This window comes from Mustelus asterias, chromosome 7, assembly GCF_964213995.1.
Source record: "Mustelus asterias chromosome 7, sMusAst1.hap1.1, whole genome shotgun sequence".
NCBI classification, from domain to species: Eukaryota; Metazoa; Chordata; class Chondrichthyes; order Carcharhiniformes; family Triakidae; genus Mustelus; species Mustelus asterias.
Window position 1 is genome coordinate 3062447 of NC_135807.1, and position 24211 is coordinate 3086657.

Sequence of the window (24211 nt, forward strand, 5' to 3'; positions counted from 1 at the left end):
TCTTGAGAAACATTAAGGTAGACAAGTCCCCAGGGCCTGATGGGATATACCCCAGAGTACTGAGAGAGGCAAGGGAGGAAATTGCTGGGGCCTTGAGAGAAATCTTTGTATCCTCCCTGCCTGCAGGGGAGGTCCCAGAGGATTGGAGAATAGCCAATGTTGTTCCTTTGTCTAAGAATAATCCAGGTAATTACAGGCCGGTGAGCCTTATATCAGTGGTAGGGAAATTATTGGAGAGGATTCTTCGAGACAGGATTTATTCCCACTTGGAAATAAGTGGACGTATTAGTGAGAAGCAACATGGTTTTGTGAAGGGGAGGTTGTGTCTCACGAACTTGATCGAGTTTTTCGAGGAAGTTTCGAAGATGATTGATGAGGGTAGGGCAGTGGATGTTATCTACATGGACTTCAGTAAGGCCTTTGACAAGGTCCCTTATGGCAGACTGGTGCAGAAGGTGAAGTCGCATGAGATCAAAGGTGAGTTAGCAAGGTGGATACAAAACTGGCTCGGTCAAAGAAGGTAGCAGTGGAAGGGTGTGTTTCTGAATGGAGGGCTGTGACAAGTGGTGTTCCTCAGGGATCAGTGCTGGGACCTTTGCTGTTTGTAATATATATAAATGATTTGTATACAAGATTGTGAGAGGCATGGACAGAGTGGGTCGTCAGAAGCTTTTTCCCAGGGTGGAAGAGTCAATTACTAGGGGGCATAGGTTTAAGGTGCGAAGGGCAAGGTTTAAAGGAGATGTACGAGGCAGATTTTTTACACAGAGAGTAGTGGGTGCCTGGAACTCGTTGCCGGGGGAGGTAGTGGAAGCGGACACAGTAGTGACTTTTAAGGGGCGTCTTGACAAGTACATGAAGAGGGTGGGAATAGAGGGATATGGTCCCCGGAAGGGTAGAGAGTTTTAGTTCAGTCGGGCAGCATGTTCGGTGCAGGCTTGGAGGGCCGAAGGGCCTGTTCCTGTGCTGTAATTTTCTTTGTTCTTTGTTCATTGGTCTGAATTTTAACCTTTATATTGATCCTTCATTTTGTTCTTTCAGGGACAATTCTGCGATCATTGTTTGTCTGATGATCCGTATAAAGCTCATGCAATCACCAATGCTATCGATGGCACTGAACGCTGGTGGCAAAGTCCTCCTCTTTCACGTGGGCTGCACTACAATCAAGTCAATGTCACTCTGGATTTTGGTCAGGTTGGTAATTGATATCTGGTGATGTTTATTCATCTTTGATTGAGACATCTGTTATTTCAACACCAGCTTTTTGAATATTGTATCTGGGCACCAGACATCTGGCTGGATGTCAAGGCTTGGAGAGCGTGCAGAAAAGATTTATAAGAATGGCAGCAGGGATGTAGAGTTTGGTTGTGTGGACGGCTTTAGAGAAGCTGGGATTGTCCTGATTACAGTAGGGAAGGTTATGTGGAGACTTCATTGAGGTGCTCCAAGTTATGAGAGGTTTTGATAGAGTAAATAAAGTGGAAGGCAAGGGAGGAAATTGCAGGGGTTCTGACCCGAATTTTTAATTCCTCTGCGGCTTCCACTGAGCAGGGAATTCCACAGAAACACAACCCTTTGTGTGAAGAAGTTCCTCCTCAACTCAGTCCTAAATCAGCTCCCCCTTATTTTGAGGCCATGCCCCCTAGTTCTATTTCAGTGGAAACAACTTCCCTGCTTCTATCTTATCTATTCCCTTCATAATCTTATGTTTCTATAAGATCTCCCCTCAGTTTTCTGAATTCCAATGAGTATAGCCCCAGTTTACTCAGCCTCTCCTCATAAGCCAACCCTCTCAACGCCGGAATCAACCTAGTGAATCTCCTCTGCACCCCCTCCAGTGCCAGTATATCCTTTCTCAAGTAAGGAGACCATAACTGTACACAGTACTCCAGGTGTGGCCTCACCAGCACCTTATACAGCTGCAACATAACCTCACTGTTTTTAAACTCCATCCCTCTAGCAATGAAGGACAAAATTCCATTTGCCTTCTTAATTACCTGCTGCACCTACAAACCAACTTTTTGTGATTCATGCACAAGGACACCCAGGTCCCTCTGCACAGCAGAATGCTGCAATTTTTTACCATTTAAATAATAGTCCATTTTGCTGTTATTCCTACCAAAATGGATGACATCACATTTGCCAACATTGTACTCCATCTGCCAGACCCTCGTCCACTCACTTAGACTATCTATATCCCTTTGCAGACTTTCAGCACCCTCTGCACACTTTGTTCTGCCACTTATCTTAGTGTCATCTGTGAATTTTGACACACTACACTTGGTCCCCAACTCCAAATCATCTATGTAAACCGTAAACAATTGCGGTCCCAACACTGATTCCTGAGGCACACCACTAGTCACTGATCGCCAACCAGAAAAACACCTATTTACCCCCACTCTTTGCTTTCTGTTAGTTAACCAATCCGCTATCTATGCTAATACATTACCCGTAACACCGTGCACCTTTATCTTATGCAGCAGCCTTTGGTGCGGAACCTTGTCAAATGCCTTCTGGAAATCCAGATACACCACATCCACAGGTTTCCCATTGTCTACTGCACATGTAATGTTCTCAAAGATTGTCTAACTCAACAGCCTAATCCTGTTTTCTCCCCATAACCTTTGATCCCATTCGCCCCAAGTGCTATATCCAGCCGCCTCTTGAATACATTCAATGTTTTGACATCAACTACTTCCTGTGGTAATGAATTCCACAGGTGCACCACTCTTTGGATGAAGAAATGTCTCCTCACCTAAATGGTCTACCCTGAATCCTCAGACTGTGACCCCTGGTTCTGGACTCCCCCACCATCGGGAACATCCTCCCTGCATCTACCCTGTCTAGTCCTTTTAGAATTTTATAAGTCTCTATAAGATCCTCCCTCATTCGTCTGAATTCCAGTGAAAACAATCCTAACCTAGTCAATCTCTCCTCATACATCAGTCCCGCCATCCCCGGAATCAGCCTGGTAAACCTTCGCTGCAACTCCCTCGAGAGCAAGAACATTCTTCCTCAGAAAGGGAGACCAAAACTGCACACAATATTCTAGGTGTGGCCTCACCAAGGCCCTGTATAATTGCAACAACACATCCCTGCTCCTGTACTCGAAACCTCTCGCACTGAAGGCCAACATACCATTTGCCTTCTTTACCGCCTGCTGCACCTGCATGCTTACCTTCAGTGACTGGTGCACAAATATACCCAGGTCCCACTGCACACTCCCCTCTCCCAATTTACAGCCATTCGGGTAGTAATCTGTCTTCTTGTTTTTGTTACCAAAATGAATAAAATTACAAAAGCAGAGAGGTTATAATGGAGTTGTAGAGAACTTTGGTGAGGCCACAGCTGGAGTACTGTGTGCAGTTCTGGTCGCCATATTGTAAGAAGGATGTGATCGCACTGGAAAGGGTGCAGAGGAGATTCACCAAGATGTTGCCTGGGATGGAACATTTAAGTTATAAAGAGAGGTTGGATAGGCTTGGGTTGTTTTCTCTGGAGCAGCGAAGACTGAGGGACGATCTGTGAAGTGGAGGGATGGGTTGGTAAGTTTGCCGACGACACGAAGGTTGGTGGTGTTGTGGATAGGTTGGAGGGATGTCAGAAGCTGCAGCGTGACATAGATAGGATGCAAGATTGGGCGGAGAAGTGGCAGATGGACTTCAACCCGGATAAATGTGTAGTGGTTCATTTTGGCAGGTCAAATGGGCGGCACGGTAGCACAGTGGTTAGCACTGCTGCTTCACAGCTCCAGGGACCTGGGTTCGATTCCCGGCTTGGGTCTCTGTCTGTGTGGAGTTTGCATATTCTCCTCGTGTCTGCGTGGGTTTCCTCCAGGTGCTCCGGTTTCCTTCCACAGTCCAAAGATGTGTGGGTTAGGTTGATTGGCCATGCTAAAATTGCCCCTTAGTGTCCTGGGATGCGTAGATTAGAGGGATTAGCGGGTAAAATATGTAGGGATATGGGGGTAGGGCCCAGGTGGGATTGTGGTCGGTGCAGACTCGATGGGCCGAATGGCCTCTTTCTGTACTGTAGGGTTTCTACGATTCTATGATTCTATGAAATGGGATGAAGGAGTATAATATCTGCATGTAGTCACAGTTCTGGCCTCTGCTACCACTGGCTACTAAGACTGCAGGCTGCCTGCCAATCAGATTGTTCCTCAGCTCTCTGAGGCGAGACTTCTGTCCAAGTGAGAGGCAATTCTTCAGCCAAGTAACGCTCCATGAAAGAGCTATCCAGTTAGACCCATTACCCTGCTCTTTCTCTGTATCTTGTAAATTTTTCATTTCTAATTATTTATCCAGTTCTGTGTTGAAAGTTAAAACCGGGTCTGCTTCCATCATTCAATCAGGCTGAACATGCAGGATCTTAAAAAAGTCTTACCAATGATCTTACATCTATGCCCTCTGATCATTGACCCTCCTGCTTGTATAAACATTTTCTCCCCATCCTGTCAAATTCCTCATAAGTACAAACGTTTCTATTAAATATCCCTTAATCTTCTGTTATAAAGGGAACAATTCCAGCTTATTTTGTTTGTGCAGATATAAAAGTTAAAGTATGAAGGGTGAACAGACGGCAGACAAATTCAGCCAGTAACTTTCACAAATAGCCCTCGAAAACTCAATGATGGGGGCAAAAGATTCAAGGAAAGTCATCCCCATATATTTTGATTGGTGGAGCAGTGGGCGTGGGAGACAGAATCTGTGAAGTGAAGCTCTCCAATGACTGATTCTGTCTCTACCATGTAGCTACTTCAGCTCCTCCAATCACAGGTCCCCTCTCTTCAGCTGTTTCTAGTCCAATTTTGTCCGATGTCTTGCTGGGGGTGTTCTGTTTTCTTGGGCAGCAGCATGGCCTGGATGCTGGCCAGAACCTTGCCCTGGCCTGTGGTGAGTCCTCTGAGCAGTTTGTTGAGTTCCTTGTCATTGTGGATAGCAAACTGCAGATGGCAGGGTTGATGCCATGTTTTCTTGTCCTGTGCTGTGTTGCCTGTGAGGTCTAGATCTCAGTGGCAGTCAGGTGGACTAGGGTTCTGTTCTCAAAGCACTTGGCATAGTGGTCCTTGTGCTCTACACTGTAGCTGGTGGATGAATCTGACAGGAGACTGGCTCTGGAGGAACAGGTCTTGGCTTGAGCAGGTACCAGACACTGAGGACATTGCTTGTCAGGAAGGAGCCTCTGAGGGTTCTGCATTCTTCTGTCCTGAGCTTGTTCCCCTCCTGGAGGAGGCTTGCTAGGCGTATCCACCTATAACTGTGGCTAGGCCAAGTTTCAACTTGGGTGAGTGTGGGGGCATGTGGGTGCATGTGTACGGGGGCATGTGTCTGGTTATGTACCCCAGTTCAGGGGAGAAAGGTGATAGAGCAATATCATGTGGTTCCGTGGTATTAAATGTTGTTCAATAACTTGATATTTTGAACTGAAATATCCAGCAAAGTGTTATAAATTGGAATTGAGTTGCAAGGGTTTTACTTATCTTGCACAGTGAGGAAACGCTCCTCTAAGTCATCATTGAAGCTCAATTAGCTTACGTTTAAAATTCTTGATTAAATTACAACATTGAACTCATTTCTTACTATGTGGAGTCTGCACGTTCTCCCCTAATCTGCGTGGGTTTCCTCTGGGTGCTCAGGTTTCCTCCCACAGTCTGGAAGATGAGCTGGTTCGATGCATTGGCCATGTTAAATTCTCCCTCCGTGTACCCAAACAGGCGCCAGAGTGTGGTGACAAGGGGATTTTCACAGTAACTTCATTGCAGTGTTAATGTAAGCCTACTTGTGACAACAATAAATAAACTTTAAACTTAAAACTTATAAAGAACAAAGAAAATTACAGCACAGGAACAGGCCCTTCGGCCCTCCAAGCCTGCACCAACCATGCTGCCCGACTGAACTAAAACCCCCTACCCTTCCGGGGACCATATCCCTCTATTCCCATCCTACTCATGTACTTGTCAAGACGCCCCTTAAAAATCACTACTGTATCCGCTTCTACTACCTCCCCCGACAACGAGTTCCAGGCACCCACCATCCTCTGTGTAAAACATCTGCTTCGTACATCTCCTTTAAACCTTGCCTCTCGCACCTTAAACCTATGCCTCCTAGTAATTGACTCTTCCACCCTTGGGAGAAAGCTTCTGACTGTCCACTCTGTCCATGCCTCTCATAATCTTGTAGACTTCTATCAGGTCGCCCCTCAACCTCCGTCGCTCAGTGAGAACAACCAAGTTTCTCCAACCTCTCCTCATAGCTAATGCCCTCCATACCAGGCAACATCCTGGTAAATCTTTTCTGTACCCTCTCCAAAGCCTCCACATCCTTCTGGTAGTGTGGTGACCAGAATTGAACACTTTATTCCAAGTGCGGCCGAACTAAGGTTCTATAAAGCTGCACCATGATTTGCCAATTTTTAAACTCAGTGCCCCAGCCGATGAAGGCAAGCATGTCGTATGCCTTCTTGACTACCTTCTCCACCTGCATTGCCACTTTCAGTGACCTGTGTACCTGTAGACCCAGATCCCTTTGCCTATCAATACTCTTAAGGGTTCTGCTATTTACTGTATATTTCCTATCTGTATTAGACCTTCAATGTTAAACATTTGCTGTAGATTTACACCCATGCTTTTTGTCGCCTGTGATTTATTTTTCATTGATTCGATTTGATTTATTATTGTCACATGTTTTAGTATACCTTTAAAAGTATTGTTTCTTGCTCGCGATTCAGACGAAGCATACTGTACATAGAGAAGGAAACAAGAGAGTGCAAAGTGTAGTGTTACAATCAAAGCTAGGGTGTAGAGAAAGATCAACTTAATGTGAGGTAGGTCCATTCAAAAGTCTGATGGCAGCGAGGAAGAAGCTGTTCTTGAGTCGGGTTAGTATGTGACCTCAGACTTTTGCACCTTTCTCCCGCTGAGAGAAGGTGGAAGAGAGAATGTTTGGGGTGTGTGAGGTCCTTAATTATGCTGACTGCTTTGCCGAGGCAGCAGAAAGTGCAGACAGAGCCAATGGTTGGGAGGCTGGTTTGCCTGATGGATTGGGCTACATTCACAACCTTTTGCAGTTTCTTGCGGTCTTGGCAGAGCAGAGGTCATACCAAGCTGTGATACAACCAGAAAGAATGCTTTCTATGATGCATCTGTGAAAGTTGGTGAGAGTTGTAGCTGACATGCCAAATTTCCTTAGTCTTCTGAGAAAGTAGAGGCATTTGTGGGCTTTCTTAACTGTAGTGTCGGCATGGGAGACCAGGGCAACTTGAAGCTCTCCACCATTTCTACTTCATCCCTATTGATGTAGACAGGGGCATGTCCTCCACTACGCTTCTTGAAGTCGATGACAATCTCCTTCGTTTTGTTGACATTGAGAGAAAGATTATTGTCGTTGCCCCAGTTCACCAGATTCTCTATCTCATTCCTGTACTCTGTCTCTTCTTTGTTTGAGATCCGACCCACTACAGTGGTGTTGTCAGCAAACTTGAAAATCGAGTTGGAGGGGAATTTGGCCACACAGTGATAGGTGTATAAGGAGTATAGTAGGAGACTGAGAACGCAGCCTTGTTGGGCACCGGTGTTGAGGATGATCGTGGAGGAGGTGTTCTTGCCTATCCTTACTGATTGTGGTCTGTGGGTTAGGAAGTTCAGGATCCAGTCGCAGAGGGAGGGGCCGAGCCCCAGGCCACGGAGTTTGGAGATGAGTTTTGTAGGAATAATGATGTTGAAGGCTGAGCTGTAGTCAATAAATAGGAGTCTGACATAGGTGTCCTTGTTACCTAGATGTTCCAGGGTTGAGTGCAGGGCCAGGTAGATGGCATCTACTGTGGATGTGCTGCAGCGGTAGGCAAACTTTGGTGGATCCAGGCAGTCCTGGAGGCTGGAATTGATTTGTGCCATGACTAGCCAAGTTGTTGGAATTTGTGCCAAGTAGTTGGAATTTGATATGAGTTTGAAATTAGTTTACAGTTGTAAATTGGGAACTATATTTAGAATCAAAATTTGAGAGAAAATACCAAGGAGCTAAGGAAGGGTGTGTTGGTCTTGGAAGGGGTCCAGAGGAGGTTTACAAGAATGATCCCTGGAATGAAGAGCTGCTCGTATGAGGAACAGTTGAGGACTCTGGCTCTGCACTCGTTGGAGTTTAGAAGGAAGAGGGGGGATCTTACTGAAACTTACAGGATACTGCGAGGCTGGATAGAGTGGACATGGAAAAAACTAGAGCAAGAGGGTACAACCTCAGACTAAAGGGACGATCCTTTAAAACAGAGATGAGGAGGAATTTCTTCAGTCAGAGAGTGGTGAATGTGTGGAACTCATTGCCGCAGACGGCTGTAGAGGCCAGGTCATTGAGTGTCTTTAAGACAGAGATAGATAGGTTCTTGATTAATAAGGGGACCAGGGGTTATAGGGAAAAGGCAGGAGAATGGGGATGAGAAAAATATCAGCCATGATTGATTGGCAGAGCAGATTCGATGGGCCGAGTGGCCTAATTCTACACCTATGTCTTATGGTCTTATGGTCTTAACTACTGAAGAATAGTATCCAGAACTCCTCAGAAGGAACCACTGTAAACAAATGATTGCTCCTGAAACTCAAAAAGTATCCCTTGAGTAAGTCTCAAGAGCCCTTGGACACAGGCTATTTTGAAAATTTAAAAAAATACGAATTGAAAATCGTTGAGATAGCTTGCCAAGTTTCCCTTTGAGATTTGATCAACATGGCAATTACCACCTGCCAGATCATAACAGTATTATATATTTTTATAAATGACTTGGAGGAGGGGGCTGAAGGGTGGATCAGGAAATTTGCAGATGACACCAAGATTGGTGGAGTAGTGGATGAGGTAGAGGGCTGTTGTAGGCTGCAAAGAGACATTGATAGGATGCAGAGTTGGGCCGAAAAATGGCAGATGGAGTTTAACCCTGATAAGTGCGAGGTGATTCATTTTGGGAGGACAAGTTTGAATGCGAATTACAGGGTCGGCACGGTAGCACAGTGGTTAGCACTGCTGCTTCACAGCCCCAGGGACCTGGGTTCGATTCCCGGCTTGGGTCACTGTCTGTGTGGAGTTTGCACATTCTCCTCGTGTCCGCGTGGGTTTCCTCCGGGTGCTCCGGTTTCCTCCCACAGTCCAAAGATGTGCAGGTTAGGTTGATTGGCCATGCTAAAAATTGCCCCTTAGTGTCCTGGGATGCGTGGATTAGTGGGTAAAATATGTAGGGATATGGGGGTAGGGCCTGGGTGGGATTGTGGACGGTGCAGACTCGATGGGCCGAATGGCCTCTTTCTGTACTGTAGGGTTTCTATGATTCTATGAGTTTAACTAGTTATGCTGTAAATTCAATACAGTGCTTAAATCTCCCAGTTCTAGTTTAAACTAATACTTAAACTTAGAGAAATTAAATACTGTAAAACTCACCAACCAATCACTTTTTAACTAATGCCTCTAGACCTCAGGTCTCACTATTCTTTCTACCTCACTTGTTTCTCTTAAATCTCAAAACAGCACTTCTCTTCCTACACTTGATGCCCTCACTAACCAAACTCCTGAATTAAGTAACCTGGAGCAACAATACTCCATGAAAGTGGATTCCATGCTACTTAGAGAAGGCACAGCGAGCAGTGCTAAATTAATTAAAATGGTGGATGCTAAAGAGGCGAGAATGAGATGAACACCAATATCTCTGGGTGTTGTGGGACTGAAGGGGATTACAGAGATAGAGAAAGGTAATAGAACATAGAACAGTACAGCACAGTACAGGCCCTTCGGCCCACGATGTCGTGCCGAACCTTTTCCGAAACCAAGATCAAGCTATCCCACTCCCTATCATTCTAGTGTGCTCCATGTGCCTATCCAATAACCGCTTGAAAGTTCCTAAAGTGTCCAACTCCACTATCACAGCAGGCAGTCCATTCCACACCCCAACCACTTTCTGAGTAAAGAACCTACCTCGTACATCCCTCCTAAATCTTCCACCACAAAACTTATAGCTATGCCCCCTAGTAACAGCTACATCCACCCGAGGAAATAGTCTCTGAACGTACACTCTATCTATCCCCCTCATCATCTTATAAACCTCTATTAAGTTGCCTCTCAACCTCCTCCGCTCTAAAGGGAAAAGCCCTAGCTCCCTCAACCTTTCCTCATAAGACCTACTCTCCAAACCAGGCAGCATCCTGGTAAATCTCCTTTGCACTCTTTCCAGTGCTTCCACATCCTTCTCATAATGAGGTGACCAGAACTGCACACAATATTCCAAATGTGGTCTCACCAAGGTCCTGTACAGTTGCAGCATAACCCCATGGCTCTTAAACTCAAACCCCCTGTTAATAAACGCTAACACACCATAGGCCTTCTTCACGGCTCTATCCACTTGAGTGGCAACCTTCAGAGATCTGTGGATATGAACCCCAAGATCTCTCTGTTCCTCCACATAAGAACATAAGAAATAGGAGCAGGAGTAGGCCATCTGGCCCTTCGAGCCTGCCCCGCCATTCAACAAGATCATGGCTGATCTGAAGCGAATCAGTTCCACTTACCCGCCTGCTCCCCATAACCCCTAATTCCCTTATCGATCAGAAAACTATCTACCCGTGATTTAAACATATTCAACGAGGAAACCTCCACCACTTCAATGGGCAGAGAATTCCAGAGATTCACTACCCTCTGAGAGAAGAAGTTCCCCCTCAACTCACATTCCTCAGAACCCAACCTTTGACCCTGTAATTCGCATTCAAATTTGTCCTCCCAAAATGAATCACCTCGCACTTATCAGGGTTAAACTCCATCTGCCATTTTTCGGCCCAACTCTGCATCCTATCAATGTCTCTTTGCAGCCTACAACAGCCCTCTACCTCATCCACTACTCCACCAATCTTGGTGTCATCTGCAAATTTCCTGATCCACCCTTCAGCCCCCTCCTCCAAGTCACTTATAAAAATCACAAATAGCAGAGGACCCAGCACTGATCTGTGTGGTACACCACTGGTAACTGGTCTCCAGTCTGAAAATTTTCCATCTACCACCACCCTCTGTCTTCTATGAGATAGTAAGAAGTCTCACAACACCAGGTTAAAGTCCAACAGGTTTATTTGGTAGCAAATACCATAAGCTTTCGGAGCACAGCTCCTTCGTCAGATGGAGTGGATATCTGTTCTCCAACACTCCATCTGACGAAGGAGCTGTCCTCCGAAAGCTTATGGTATTTGCCAACAAATAAACCTGTTGGACTTTAACCTGGTGTTGTGAGACTTCTTACTGTGCTTACCCCAGTCCAACGCCGGCATCTCCACATCATGACTTCTATGAGATAGCCAGTTACTTATCCAATCGGCCAAATTTCCCTCTATCCCACACTTCCTTATTTTCTTCATGAGCCGACCATGGGGGACCTTATCAAACGCTTTACTAAAATCCATGTATATGACATCAACTGCTCTACCTTCATCGACACATTTCATTACCTCATCAAAAGATTCAATCAAATTTGTGAGGCAAACCTTACCCTTCACGAATCTATGTTAACTATCTCGGATTAAGCAGCATCTTTCTAAATGGTCGTAAATCCGATCCCTCAGGACCTTTTCCATTAACTTGCCGACCACCGAAGTAAGACTAACCGGCCTATAATTACCAGGGACATTCCTATTTCCTTTCTTGAACAGAGGAACAACATTCACCACTCTCCAGTCCTCTGGCACTTTCCCCGTGGACAGTGAGGACGCAAAGATCAAAGCCAAAGGCTCTGCAATCTCATCCCTTGCCTCCCAAAGAAGCCTAAGATATATCTCATCTGGCCCAGGGAACTTATTGATCTTCAGGTTTCTCAAAATTGCTAATACATCTTCCCTCAGAACATCTGCCTGCTCCAGCCTATCAGCCTGTATCACACTCTCATCCTGAAAAACATGGCCCCTCTCCTTGGCGAACACTGAAGAAAAGTGTTCATTCATCGCCTCTCCTATCTCTTCTGACTCCATGCACAAGTTCCCACTTTTGTCCTTGACCGGCCCTAACCTCACCCTGGTCATTCTTTTATTCCTCACATAAGAGTAAAACGCCTTGGGGTTTTCCTTGATCTGACCCGCCAAGGACTTCTCATGCCCCCTCCTAGCTCTCCTGAGCCCTTTTTTTCAGCTCATTCCTTGCTAATTTGTAACCCTCAATGGACCCAACTGAACCTTGTTTTCTTATCCTTACATACGCTTCCTTCTTCCTCTTGACAAGACATTCAACCTCTTTTGTGAACCATGGTTCCCTCACTCAGCCATTTCCTCCCTGCCTGACAGGGACATTCCTATCAAGGACATGCAGTATTTGTTCCTCGAACAAGCTCCACTTTTCATTTGTGCATTTCCCTGACAGTTTCTGTTCCCATCTTATGCTCCCTAATTCTTGCCTAATCGCATCATAATTACCCCTCCCCCAATTATAAACCTTGCCCTGCCGTACGGCCCTATCCCTCTCCATTGCAATAACGAAAGACATCGAATTGTGGTCACTATCTCCAGTAAGGACATGAATGGATCAAAAACAAGGATGAGAATTTTAAAATCAAGATATCACTTGAGCAATATTGATCAGTCAGCGTACACGGGGGTGATAGGTGAATGAGACTTGGAATGAGTTAAGACATGGACAGTAGCGTTTTGATTACCTCAGGTGAATGGAGAGTAGAATGTGGGAGACCAGCCATTCCTATCATTGAATACCCTAAAACCAACATCCGAGGAGTTACCATTTACTGGAAACTGAACTGGACTAGCCATATCAATACAGTTTAAAGTTTATTTATTACTGTTATAAGTAGGCTTATATTAACACTGCAATGAAGTTACTGTGAAAATCCTCTGGTCACCACACTCCAATGCCTGTTCGGGTACACTGAGAGAGAATTTAGCACGGCCAATGCACCTAACCAGTAAGTCTTTCAAACTGAGGGAGGAAACCAGAGCACCCAGAGGAAACCCACGCAGACACGGGGAGAACGTGCAGACTCTGCGCTGACGGCTTGGAGGGCCGAAGGTCCTGTTCCCCTGTGCTGTAATTTTCTTTGTTCTTTGACAGTGATCCAAGCTGGGATCAAACCCAGGTCCTGGCGCAGTGAGGCAGCGCTGCTAACCACTGTGTCACTGTGCCGCTGCCGTGTAGTAACAAGAGCAGGTCAGAAGGTGGGAATTCTGCAGTGATTAACTCACCTCCTGACTCCCCAAAGCCTGTCCACCATCACCTGAAGAACTTCCTACTTTACAACATTGGCTACACATCAAAACGGCTTCATTGGCTGAGGAGAGATGATAACCTAATGGTAATGTCACTGAACTAGTAATCCAGATGTCCAGGCTAATGCTCTGGGGACATGGATACAAATCGCATCATGGCAACTGACAAAAGGGAATCTGCTTTCCTTACCTGGTCTGGTCTACATGTGACTCCAGGCCCACAGCAATGTTGTCGACTCTTAATTGCCCTCGCAAACTACTCAGGGCAAGGGAAATTGTGGATGGGCAACAAATTCTGGCCTTACCAGTTATGATGTGGAGATGCCGGCGTTGGACTGGGGTGAACACAGTAAGAGTTTTAACAACACCAGGTTAAAGTCCAACAGGTTTATTTGGTAGCTAATGGTATTTGCTACCAATTAAACCTGTTGGACTTTAACCTGGTGTTGTTAAAACTCTTACTGTGCTTTCCAGTGATGCCAACATGTGGAGAAAGAATTTTCCAAACGCAGTGCTTTGAGGTGCCTTTGAGGATTTGAAAAGCACTGTATAAATGCAAGTATTTATTTTTTCATTTTCTGTCTTTACCGTGCCTCAGCCCTTCCACTGCTAAAACCCTTGATAGCATCTTATTATCTCGAGACATGAATATTCTAAAGCTCTCCTGGCGGTAGTCTCATTATTCACCATCCATAAACTTCAGCTCATTGCAAATCTCATTCTATTGTATCCTACACCCAGTCTTGCGCATTCAAAACCCATTGTCCTTGCTGACATTCCATTCTACCTCTTTCTTAATTCTTCCAAAATGAAATTCTCATCCTTGGATTCAAATCCTTCCATGGCCTCTAACTGAATGGCAAAGCAGTTTCAAGGGGCTGAATGGCTTCCTTTTATTCTGATCTGACCTTACGTTCTTGGAAACCGAAATGCAACCATAAGCACACAATATCTGATACAGCAGAAACTCCAACAGCAAAACATCGACCTTGTACTTTATTTCATTCAATGGGTGTATCATAACAGTCGTGATTTCCCAGATTTCAGAAAGCAGTATAATAAACACTCTTCATAGACCTTGATTTTGGCTAAATTTATTAAAAACTAACCGATAAGCAATAGCAATAGACAACACAACAGACTTCTGCCGTATCTCCTCAGTACCAGCAAACAAATGATGTGACTCTTTGCTAATCTTCTGGGTAATTATCAGGGCCAAAGACGCTTCAGCACATATTTTAATGGTGCCTGATGAACTGGAGGAGGAATAGCTATGGTGTAGTCTCTAACTCATTCGAGCAGCTAAGGAAATCAGATATGTATTTTTTGCACTGAACTTAAAACATAAGATTTTTGTAACATCCTTGCTTTCAAATCTCTACATGGCCTCACCCCTTCTTTATGCCATTTATTGTCTCATCATCAGTCATATCATGACAAGTTATCCTGATGTGAGTACGTTTAAGTCTTGGCCGTCATTAATGAACTTGCAGCCTAAGCCTGGCATCCAGCAGCCCAGTTGGTGTTGCTCACCTGATTTTATGCCCTCTGAGAATGTTTGCTGCACAGTTTTTGTAACCAGGTCATTGCATGTCCTGCTTGTGTCCTGCGGTAAGTTATGAGGAAGATGCAAAGAGGCCTTAAGGGCTGTTAGACAGTGAGTGGCCAGGAACATAGCAGATCAAATATGAGGGTCAGAAGCATGAGGCTGTCCAGTGTGGGGTGAGATTTAGAATATCAGAGTTTTCCCGAGATGTTGAGATCATGTGAGGTGGGCAGCCAAACAGACCTTGGGGCTGTCCTTGTTCAACAGTAACATGCAGATGCAGGCAGCAAATAAGGAGGTTGCACTCAATTGCAAAAGTGGACAGTGAAGAAGGTTATCTAGAATTGCAACAGGATCTTGATCAATTGAGCCAGTGGGCTAACGAATGGCAGATGGAGTTCAATTTATATAAATGCAAGGTGATGCATTTTGGTAGATCAAATCAGGGCAGGACTTACTCAGTTAATGGTAGGGCGCTGGGGAGAGTTACAGAACAAAGAGATCTAGGGGTACAGGTTCATAGCTCCTTGAAAGTGGAGTCACAGGTGGACAAAATGGTGAAAAAGGCATTCAGCATTCTTGGTTTCATTGGTCAGAACATTGAATACAGGAGTTGGGACATCATGTTGAAGTTGTACAAGACATTGGTAACGCCACAGTTGGGTACAGTTCTGGTCACCCTATTATAGAAAGGATATTATTAAACTAGAAAGAGTGCAGAAAAGATTTACGAGGATGCTACCAGCTGGGACTTGATGGATTGAGTTATAAGGAGAGGCTGGATAGATTGGGACTTTTTTCTCTGGAGCGTAGAAGGCTGAGGGGTGATCTTATAGAGGTCTATAAAATAATGAGGGGCATAGATCAACTGGATAGTCAATATCTTTTCCCAAAGGTAGGGGAGTCTAAAACTAGAGGGCATAGGTTTAAGGTGAGCGGGGAGAGATACAGAAGTGTCCAGAGGGGCAATTTTTTTCACACAGAGGGTGGTGAGTGTCTAGAACAAGCTGCCAGAGGTAGTAGTGGAGGCGGGTACAATTTTGTCTTTTAAAAAGCATTTTAACAGTTACATGGGTAAGATATGTATAGAGGGAAATGGGCCAAATGCGGGCAATTGGGACTAGCTTAGGAGTTTAAAAAAAAGGGATGGCATAGGCAAGTTGGTCCGAAGGGCGTGTTTCTGTGCTGTAAACTTCTATGACCTCTATGACCTCTAAGAGGTATTGAGTGTAGGGTTTTTTCTTATCCATTCAAGGGGTGTGGGTGTCACTGGCTGGGCCAGCATTTATTGCCCATACCTGATTGTCCTTGAACTGAGTGGCTAGCTCAGCTATTTGAGAGGGCATTTAAGAGTGAAACAACATTGCTGTGGGGCTGGAACCACAAGTAGACCAGACCGGGTAAGGACGGCAGATTTCTTTCCCTAAAGGAAGTTAATGGTTTCATGATCATCATTAGACTTTTAATTCCAGCTTTTTATTGAATTCAAATTTTACCATCAGTTCTGGTGGGATTTGAACTCACATCTTCTGAGCATTACCCTGGCTCTCTGGATTACAAGTGAAAACACCACTGCCACCACCTCCCCCCAAAAGAGGATTAAAGATGATTAGCTGCAGGTGACTTCAACCTTGGTGAGATACCTGGGATATCATGTGTCCTTTTCATCTCCTTACCTGGGGAAGGATAACCCTCCCAACCAAGGTTCACTAGACTGATTCCAGGAACCGTGGGATTGTCCTAAGTGAAAGTGAGGCAAATGGGTTAAGGGCGAGGATTGACACATGTAATTATGATATAAAAGCCATCACAGAGACGTGGTTGAGTGAGGGGCAGGATTGGCAGCCCAACATCCCGGGATATAGAATCTTCAGGCGAGACAGGAGGGGGTAAAAGAGGAGGAGGCATTGCATTATTAGTTAAGGAAGCAGTTACTGCAGTAAGGAGAGATGATATCTTGGAGGGGTTTATCAAATAAAGCTTTTGGGTAGATCTTAGGAATAAAAAAGGGAGAGCTATGTTACGAGGTGTTTATTATAGACCTCCAGATAATCAGCGGGAAATTGAAGAGCAAATATGTGCGCAATTCGTGGAGGGGTGTAAAAATAATAAGAGGGTAATTGTATTCGGTGATTTCAACTTTCCCAACATTAATTGGGATAGCCATCATGTTAAGGGCTTAGATGAAGTAGAGTTCTTAAAATGTATACACAAAAACTTTTTAGGTCAACATGTAGAGGAGCAAACAAGGGATGGCGCAGGGCTGGATCTAATTCTGGGGAATGAAGCCGGACAGGTGGTGGATGTGTTGGTGGGGAAGCATTTCGGTGACAGCGACCACAACATGGTTCAATTCAAATTTGTTATGGACAAAAGAATAGACAAGTTGCAGAAAAAGGTTTTGGATTGGGGGAGAGTAGATGTTAACAAAATTAGGCAGGATCTGGCCAAGGTAGACTGGAACGAGTTACTTGTGGGGAAATCGACAGAAGAGCAGTGGGGGGAGTTCAAAGGTGCAATGGGGAGGGTTCAGGCCCAATGTTCCATCTAGGAAGATGTAACAAACCCAAAGAACCATGGATGACCAGAGACATTCAGAAGGGACAATGAGAAGGAAAAGAGAGGCTTTCAACAAGTATAAGGGGAGTAAGTCTGCAGAGGCATTAGTGGAGTACAGAAAGTGCAGGATGGAGCTTAAGATATCAATTAGGAGAGCAAAGAGGGAATATGAGAAATCTCTGGCTGGTAAAAGTAGGGAAAATCCTAAGATATTCTATAAATATATCAATGAAAAGAGGATACCCAGGGAAAGAGTAGGGCCCAATAAGGACCAAGGGGGAAATCTGTGGGTGGAGGCAGAGGACATTGGTAGGATGTTAAACAAATATTTCACATCTGTCTTCACCCATGAAAAATGAGGAGGTAGTCACGGAACTCGTGGAGAGAGAGTGTGAGGCTCGAGAACAAATTATCATAGGGAGTGACAAGGTATTGGAGATATTGGCAGGCTCAAAAGTGGACAAATCTCCAGGTCCGGATGAATTGTATCCCAGGCTGTTGTGGGAGGCAAGGGAGGAAATTACAGGGGCTCTGACCCAAATTTTAATTCCTCTCTGGCCACCAGGGAGGTACAGTAAGGAGTCTCACAACATCTGGTTAAAGTCCAACATGTTTATTTGGCAGCACAAGCTTTCGGAGTCTCGCTCTTTCATCAGGTGAGTGAGGACTTGTGTTCACAAACAGGGCATATATGGACACAAACTCAATTTACAAGAGAATGGTTGGAATGCGAGTCTTTACAGGTAATCAAGTTTTAAAGGTACAGACAATGTGAGAGAGGGCCAAGCACAAGTTAAAGAGGCGTGCATTGTCTCCAGCCAGGAAAGTTAGTGAGATTTTGCAAGCCCAGGCAAGCCGTGAGGGTTACAGATAGTGTGACATGAACCCAAAATCCCGGTTGAGGCCGTCCTCATGTGTGCGAACTTGGCTATCAGTTTCTGCTCAGCGATTCTGCGTTGTTGTGCGTTGTGAAGGCCGCCTTGGAGAACACTTACCCGAATATCAGGCTGAATGCCCGTGACTGCTTTCCCTGACTGGAAGGGAACACTCCTGCCTGGTGATTGTCGAGTGGTGTTCATTCATCCGTTGTCGTAGCATCTGCATGGTCTCTCCAATGTACCATGCCTCGGGACATCCTTTCCTGCAGCATATCAGGTAGACAACATTGGCCGAGTCGCAAGAGTATGTACCGTGTACCTGGTGGATGGTGTTCTCACGTGAGATGATGGCATCCATGTCGATGATCCGGCACGTCTTGCAGAGGTTGCTGTGACAGGGTTGTGTGGTGTCATGGTCACTGTTCTCCTGAAGGCTGGGTAGTTTGCTGCGGACAATGGTCTGTTTGAGGTTGTGCGGTTGTTTGAAGGCAAGAAGTGGGGGTGTGGGGATGGCCTTGGCGAGATGTTCGTCTTCATCGATGACATGTTGAAGGCTCCGGAGAAGATAGCCTCTCCGCTCCGGGGAAGTACTGGATGACGAAGGGTACTTTGTCCGCCGTGTCCCGTGTTTGTCTTCTGAGGAGGTCGGTGTGGTTTTTCGCTGTGGCACGTCGGAACTGTCGATCAATGAGTGAGCGTCATATTCTGTTCTTATGAGGGGCGTCTTTCAGTGTCTGAAGGTGTCTGTTGTGATCCTCCTTATCTGAGCAGAAACCAGGAAGGTGCCAGAGGACTGGAGAACAGCGAATGTGGTCCCACTATTTAAGAAACATTGTAGAGAAAAGCCAGAGAACTACAGACCAGTGAGTCTCACATCTGTGGTTGGGAAACTACTGGAGAAAATTCTGAAGGAGAGAATCGATCTCCATTTGAATGAACCTGATGAAGGGGCAACGCTCTGAAAGCTCGTGCCACCAAATAAACCTGCTGGACTTTAACCTGGTGTTGTGAGACTACTTACTGTCCATTTGGAGAGGCAAGGTTTAATCAGGGATAGTCAACATGGTTTTATCAGAGGGAGGTCATGCCTAACACATTTGATTGAATTTTTTGAGCATGTAACCAAATGTCTAGATGAGGGTAGTGCGGTTGATGTAGTTTACATGGATTAAGAACATAAGAACATAAGAAATAGGAGCAGGAGTAGGCCATCTGGCCCTTCGAGCCTGCCCCGCCATTCAACAAGATCATGGCTGATCTGCAGCGAATCAGTTCCACTTACCCGCCTGCTCCCCATATCCCCTAATTCCCTTATCGATCAGAAAACTATCTACCCGTGATTTAAACATATTCAACGAGGAAGCCTCCACCACTTCAATGGGCAGAGATTTCAGCAAAGCCTTTGACACGGTCCCACATGGGATACTTATGAAGAAGGCAAATGCACATGGGATACAGGGTGTTCTAATAAGGTGGATTCATAATTGGCTTAGCAGTAGGAGACAGAGGGTGATGACAGACGGCTGCTTTAGTGACTGAAGGCCAGTGACCAGTGGCGTACCACTGGGATCCGTGCTGTCCGTCATTTATATAAATGACATAGATGACTATGTGAGAGGTAGGATCAGTTAGTTTGCCGATGGCACAAAGATTGGCTGGGTGGTTAACAGTGAGGTTGAGTGTCTTGGGTTACAGGAAGGTATAGATGAGATGTTCAAATGGGCAGATAAGTGTCAGATGGAATTTAACCCTGAAACGTGTGAGGTGGTGCACTTTGAAAGGAGTAATTTGACAAGGAAGTATTCAATGAAAGGTCTGACACTGGGAAGTTCCGAAGAACAAAGGGACCTTGGCGTGTTTGTCCATAGATCTTTGAAGGCAGAAAGGCAGATTAATAGGGTGGTGAAAAAGGCAAATGGCACACTTGTCTTCATCAATCGGGATATAGATTACAAAAGCAGAGAGGTCATGATGGAGATGTACAGAACTTTGGTGAGGCTACAGTGGAGTACAGTGTGCACTTCTGGTCTCCATATTATGGGAAGGGTGTCATAGAGTCATAACGTCATAGAGGTTTACAGCATGGAAACAGGCCCATCGGCCCAACTTGTCCATGCCGCCCTTTTTTCTTTTAAACCCCTAAGCTAGTCCCAATTGTCCGCATTTGGCCCATATCCCATTATAACTATAAAAAGAACAAAGAACAATACAGCACAGGAACAGGCCCTTCGGCCCTCCAAGCCCGCGCTGCTCCCTGGTCCAAACTAGACCATTCTTTTGTATCCCTCCATTCCCACTCCGTTCATGTGGCTATCTAGATAAGTCTTAAACGTTCCCAGTGTGTCCGCCTCCACCACCTTGCCCGGCAGCGCATTCCAGGCCCCCACCACCCTCTGTGTAAAATACATCCTTCTGATATCCGTGTTAAACCTCCCCCCCCTCACCTTGAACCTATGACCCCTCGTGAACGTCACCACCGACCTGGGAAAAAGCTTCCCACCGTTCACCCTATCTATGCCTTTCATAATTTTATACACCTCTATTAGGTCACTCCTCATCCTCCGTCTTTCCAGTGAGAACAACCCCAATTTACCCAATCTCTCCTCATAACTAAGCCCTTCCATACCAGGCAACATCCTGGTAAACCTCCTCTGCACTCTCTCTAAAGCCTCCACGCCCTTCTGGTGGTGTGGCGACCAGAACTGGGCGCAGTATTCCAAATGCGGCCGAACCAACGTTCTATACAACTGCAACATCAGACCCCAACTTTTATACTCTATGCCCTGTCCTATAAAGGCAAGCATGCCATATGCCTTATTCACTACCGTCTCTACCTGTGACATCACCTTCAAGGATCTGTGGACTTGCACACCCAGGTCCCTCTGCGTATCTACACCCTTTATGGTTCTGCCATTTATCGTATAGCTCCCCCCTACGTTAGTTCTACCAAAATGCATCACTTCGCATTTATCTGGATTGAACTCCATCTGCCATTTCTTTGCCCAAATTTCCAGCCTATCTATATCCATCTGTAGCCTCTGACAATGTTCCTCACTATCTGCAAGTCCAGCCATTTTCGTGTAGTCCGCAAACTTGCTGATCACCCCAGTTACACCTTCTTCCAGATCGTTTATATAAATCACAAACAGCAGAGGTCCCAATACAGAGCCCTGCGGAACACCACTAGTCACAGGCATCCAGCCGGAAAAAGACCCTTCCACTACCACCCTCTGTCTTCTGTGACCAAGCCAGTTCTCCACCCATCTAGCCACCTCCCCCTTTATCCCATGAGATCCAACCTTTTGCACCAACCTACCATGAGGGACTTTGTCAAACGCTTTACTAAAGTCCATATAGACGGCATCCACGGCCCTTCCCTCGTCAACCATTCCAGTCACTTCTTCAAAAAACTCCACCAGATTAGTGAGGCAGGACCTCCCTCTCATAAAACCATGCTGACTATCGTTAATGAGTTTATTCCTTACTAAATGCGCATACATCCTATCTCTAAGAATCTTCTCCAACAACTTCCCTACCACGGACGTCAAGCTCACTGGCCTATAATTTCCCGGATTATCCTTCCTACCCTTCTTAAATAACGGGACCACATTAGCTATCCTCCAATCCTTTGGGACCTCACCTGCGTCCAATGACGAGACAAAGCTTTGCGTCAGAGGCCCAGCGATTTCATCTCTCGTCTCCCTGAGCAGCCTTGGATAGATTCCATTCGGCCCTGGGGATTTGTCAGTCTTTATATTCCCTAAAAAACCTAACACTTCCTCCCTTGTAATGGAGATTTTCTCTAACGGGTCAACACTCCCCTCCGAGACACTCCCAGTCAACACATCCGTCTCCTTTGTGAAACCGATGCAAAGTATTCATTTAGGATCTTCAACATGACGTCTCAACTCCTGTATTCAATGTTCTGACCAATGAAACCAAGCATGCCGAATGCCGCCTTCACCACTCTGTCCACCTGTGACTCCACTTTCAAGGAGCTATGAACCTGTACCCTTAGATCTCTTTGTTCTGTAACTCTCCCCAACGCCCTACCATTAACTGAGTAAGTCCTGCCCTGGTTTGATCTGCCAAAACACATTACCTTGCATTTATCTAAATTAAACTCCATCTGCCATTAGTCAGCCCACTGGCCCAATTGATCAAGATCCCGTTGCAATCCAAGATAACCTTCTTCACTCTCCACTACGGCACCAATCTTGGTGTCATCTGCAAACTTACTAACCATGCCTACTAAATTCTCATCCAATCACACCACTGGTCACAGGCTTCCAGTTTGAAAAACAACTCTCTACAACCACCCTCTGTCTTCTGTCAAGAAGCCAATTTTGTATCCATTTGGCTATCTCACCCTGGATCCCGTGAGATTTAACCTTATGCAACAACCTACGATGCGGTACCTTGTCAAAGGCCTTGCTAAAGTCCATGTAGACAACATCAACTGCACTGCCCTCATCTACCTTCTTGGTTACCCCTTCAAAAAACTCAATCAAATTTGTGAGACATGATTTTCCACTCACAAAGCCATGCTGACTGTCCCTAATCAGGCCTTGCGTCTCTAAGTGTCTGCAGATCCTGTATCTCAAAATACCTTCTTGCAACTTACCCACTACAGAAGTGAGGCTCCCCGGCCTGTCGTTCCAAGGCTTTTCCCTGCAGCCTTTCTTAAACAAAGGTACAACATTTGCCACCCTCAATCTTCACCTGTGACTATCGATGATTCAAATATCTCTGCTCGGGGACCTGCAATTTCCTCGCTCGCCTCCCACAGTGATCTCACTGGAGGGGGTGCAGAGGAGATTCACCAGGATGGAACATTTAAGTTATAAAGAGAGGTTGGATAGGCTTGGGTTGTTTTCTCTGGAGCAGAGAAGGCTTAGGGATGAGGTGACCTGATTGAGGTGTTCAAGATTATGAGAGGTATGGACAGGGTGGATAGGGAACAGCTGTTCCCCTGAGTCGAAGGGTCAGTTATGAGGGGGCACAAATTAAAAGTGAGGGGTGGGAAGTTTAGGGGGGACGTAAGGAAAAGCTTTTTTATCCAGAAGGTGGTGATGGTTTGGAATGCACTGCCTGGGAGGGTGGTGGAGGCGGGATCCCTCACATTCTTTAAAAAGGACCTGGATGAGTATTTGGCACATCATAACATTCAAGGCTATGGGCCAAGTGCTGGCAATTGGGATTAGGTGGGCAGGTCAGGACCTTTCATGCGTCGGCTGCAGACTCGATGGGCCAAAGGGCTTCTTCTGCACTGTAGTATTCTGTGATTCTGAACTGTACACTCGAGAGTACAGAGAACAAAGGGGCTATATATGTGAAGCATAAAGGTGTTTTACAGAAGTCCAGAACAAGGTGGATACAGTGGAAGAAGAAGAGGTAGGCTGTGTGAGATTGGGAATGTAGGAATTTCAACACAGATTGTGTTTTGAAGCCTCGACCCTGCAGGGCAGTGGAGGCTCTGCTATTGAATATGTTCAACTAGTAGATCGATAGATTTATAGCTAAAGATTCCTGAGAGTACAAACTGGCACATTGTTGTGTTGCTGCAGCTTTGTATTCCCTCCCCGCCCTAGACAGCTTGCCTCCCTCCCTGTCTGGCTTTCTACCCGGACACCCTCCTCAACCTGCCCTGGACTGTCAGCCTTCCTTTCCACCCTCCTTTGATGGCCTTCCCTCCCCCGTCCAGATGGCCTACCAGCACCTGATCTCAATCGAGAGGCTGACATCTGTGACAAGTCCCGAAGAAGGTCAAAGCAGCAGCTACTCACTTCAAAGTCATGAAAGAAGTCAACTTTGCCAGGTGCATGCTACTTATATACAGTCGGAAATGTGAACATTCTCATTTCTGACTGGCGGGTAACTTAATTTGACGGGGGAACTTATTTCTGGCGAAGTGTCCTTTTAATGAACAGGCATGATGTGCTAATGTAGACAAAGGGATTTCCTGACTTTGTTCAGCGACATGTTCGACCTGCCAAGTCCCAAGAACTT

At 45.7% G+C, this 24211-nt stretch overlaps 1 protein-coding gene across 1 annotated transcript in view; it reads left to right on the plus strand.

Annotated features, from left to right (window-relative positions):
* lama3 (laminin, alpha 3) overlaps window positions 1-24211 on the plus strand; it is a 458111-nt gene that overhangs the window by 26109 nt on the left and 407791 nt on the right. Inside the window, exon 2 of the mRNA XM_078215598.1 lies at window positions 1042-1194. Within this exon, the coding sequence (XP_078071724.1) occupies window positions 1042-1194 (153 nt within the window). The remainder of the gene's footprint in view (window positions 1-1041; window positions 1195-24211) is intronic.